This window comes from Otolemur garnettii, unplaced genomic scaffold (genome assembly GCF_000181295.1).
Source record: "Otolemur garnettii isolate 467f Iridium unplaced genomic scaffold, OtoGar3 scaffold00155, whole genome shotgun sequence".
NCBI classification, from domain to species: Eukaryota; Metazoa; Chordata; class Mammalia; order Primates; family Galagidae; genus Otolemur; species Otolemur garnettii.
Window position 1 is genome coordinate 765,777 of NW_003852550.1, and position 2,567 is coordinate 768,343.

The following is a 2,567-nucleotide window of genomic DNA, read 5'->3' on the forward strand; positions in this document are numbered from 1 at the left end:
AAAAAAAAAAAAAAAAAAAGAAGATGGTGATATACATACAACCACAAGGTTGTATTTGAAATAAAATTTTGTATTATACATTTGTCTGATGATTTCTGTTTAAAAAAACCCATAGGTGCCTACCCCCAAAATGAACTTTAAATACTCTAATCTTTGCCTTGATGGTAGTATACTGAGTATGTATCATTCTTACATATTCTGTCCTCTATAGAATTCTTTTCTAACTTACTGAGGCATGCTATCCTGTTCTGTGTATAATTCCCTGCCTTAGATTCAGTATCCTATCTTTTCTATAAAAGGCTAGGTTCTTTATTTGTACTCTCAAATCTTGGTGGAGTCCCAATAATATTCACTAGGAATAGAGAAGGGAATACTAACATGTCTGAACACCTACTATATACCAGGTACTGTATTAAAAATGTTATTTCATGTCATGTAATTTGATATACTAAGAACAGTGAAGCAACTTATTCACAACTATTAAGAAACAGATCCAGATTTTCAACCCTGGAGTATCTGATTTAAATGATCATTATCTTCCACTATATCACACTGCCTGTATTAAAACTGACAGTACTAATCTCTTCACATCTATGAGCCTAATCACACAAGTGTTAAGCTTGAATTAAGAGAGTTCGAGAATGATGCAATTAGCAACTATGAGTTCCTACTTTTAAGACAATTAAACTTCCAAATGTGAAAAGCACCATCTTATCCTTGTTCCTTCCATTTGATCTATGGGAATTATCCCTGATACTTTCTTTTTTTTAATAGTCAGTATGCTTTATTCATTCATAACTTCAAAATATTAAGGAGGCACAAATGTTTCTGTTACATGAATACCTTGTACAATGCTTAAGCTGGGGCTTTTATTGTGCCCGTCACCAGACTAGTAATCATTGTATCCTATAACAGGTAAGTATCTAAATAATGGATACACAGAGGCCCTGATAACCTTCATATTCTATATTAATTACTCACGGTATTGGCCTGGCTATGGCTGAGGTCTCAAAATTCTCTTGAGATGTTTTTTCCTTCCAGTAAGCATTGAGCTTCTGGGCAAGGGCATTTATTGTCAACCTGAAAGAAAATGCAAGAAGTATGACAAAGCTCAGCATTTATTGAACAGTTTTTCAATCTTTAAGAAGCTCCCATTTAACAGAAACCAACAATTTAGAATATTTAGCATAGTTTTTAACATTTATACTCTAAGAGACTAAGACGTGAATCTATTGCCTTTGAAAGCTACATGTCAAAATGACAAAGTCATAATGTTGAATAGTCACTTTAACCGAAAAGGTGAAATGGTTGCAAGTACTAAAAAGTAGAGTTCTACAAATATCCAGGGCTTGTTGAATCATGGAGGAAGTAGTCTACTTTGACATAGACTATGACAGAGGATCAAATTGCAGAGCTAGGACAGGCCCAAATACTGGCAAGTTGATGGAGAGTTGATTGGCAAATGATTGCAGGTGAATAATTCAGGAATAAGGTAAAAGTCAGAGGATCAAATACTATACCCTATTATAAATCAAATATAACTTCGGCTTGTCTATGTAGTTTCTCTTTATCTAAATGTTGATCATAGCAGTTATAGTACCAACAGGCAACACTCTTCAATATTCTACTATGCAGCTGTTATTGGTTCTTGTTCTTTCTCCTTTATCTCCCTTCCCAAATGAATAACCCAGATCCAGGGTCAACAACAAATGTAATTTGTACAAGTCAATACCTGAATTTTACTTATAAAAACTGCCAACTTTCTAATTATTAATTCCTATTTAATTATACAACCCAAGATTATGACTTAATATAGAGCTATATACATCTGGAATACTACAAACTTAGAATGTAGAAAAAAATTTTTTTTTGAGATAGGGGCTTGCTTTGTTGCCCAAACATGAGGGCAGTGGCATGACCATAGCTCACCACAACTTTAAACTCCCAAGCTCAAGTGATCCTACTTCCTCAGTCTCCTTAGTAGCTGGGAATACAGGCACACACAACCACGCTCAGCTAATTTTTCTATTTTTTATAGAAACAAGGAGATCTCACTATGTTGCTTAGACTGGTCTCAGACTCCTGACCTCAAGTAATCCTCCTGCATTGGCCTTCCAAAGTGCTAGAATTAGAACCATGAGCCACTACACTTGGCCCAGAATTTGAAAGGTTTTAAAAAACCTCTTAACCTCCTAGATTATTCCTTAAGGATTTTGCAGAGCTCTTCTCTTCTTAAGAACTCTTCCTTTTCTCCACCTTACTCATTTTTAAATCAGATTCTCACTACATAGAAAAGAGTAACCATATATGACCTCCTCTATAAACTCCTATTCCCCTTCAACCTGCCTATGGTTCTATCTCCGTGTTTAATGTTTATACCCTTCCCTCAAGTCAGATGAAGAACTATGCCTTGTTTTCTCTTAAAAGTTTACTTTAAGGCTCGGCGCCTGTGGCTCAAGCGGCTAAGGCGCCAGCCACATACACCTAAGGTGGCGGGTTCAAATCCCCAGCCCAGGCCCACCAAACAACAATGATGGCTGCAACCAAAAAATGGCCAGGCGTTGTGG

General features: G+C 36.1%; 1 protein-coding gene across 2 annotated transcripts in view; it reads right to left on the reverse strand.

Moving 5' to 3' along the window:
- MORC4 (MORC family CW-type zinc finger 4) overlaps positions 1-2,567 on the reverse strand; it is a 60,005-nt gene that overhangs the window by 20,949 nt on the left and 36,489 nt on the right. For both annotated transcript variants that reach the window (XM_003799720.3, XM_003799721.3), the window contains exon 10: positions 982-1,080. In XM_003799720.3, the coding sequence (XP_003799768.1) occupies positions 982-1,080 (99 nt within the window). The remainder of the gene's footprint in view (positions 1-981; positions 1,081-2,567) is intronic.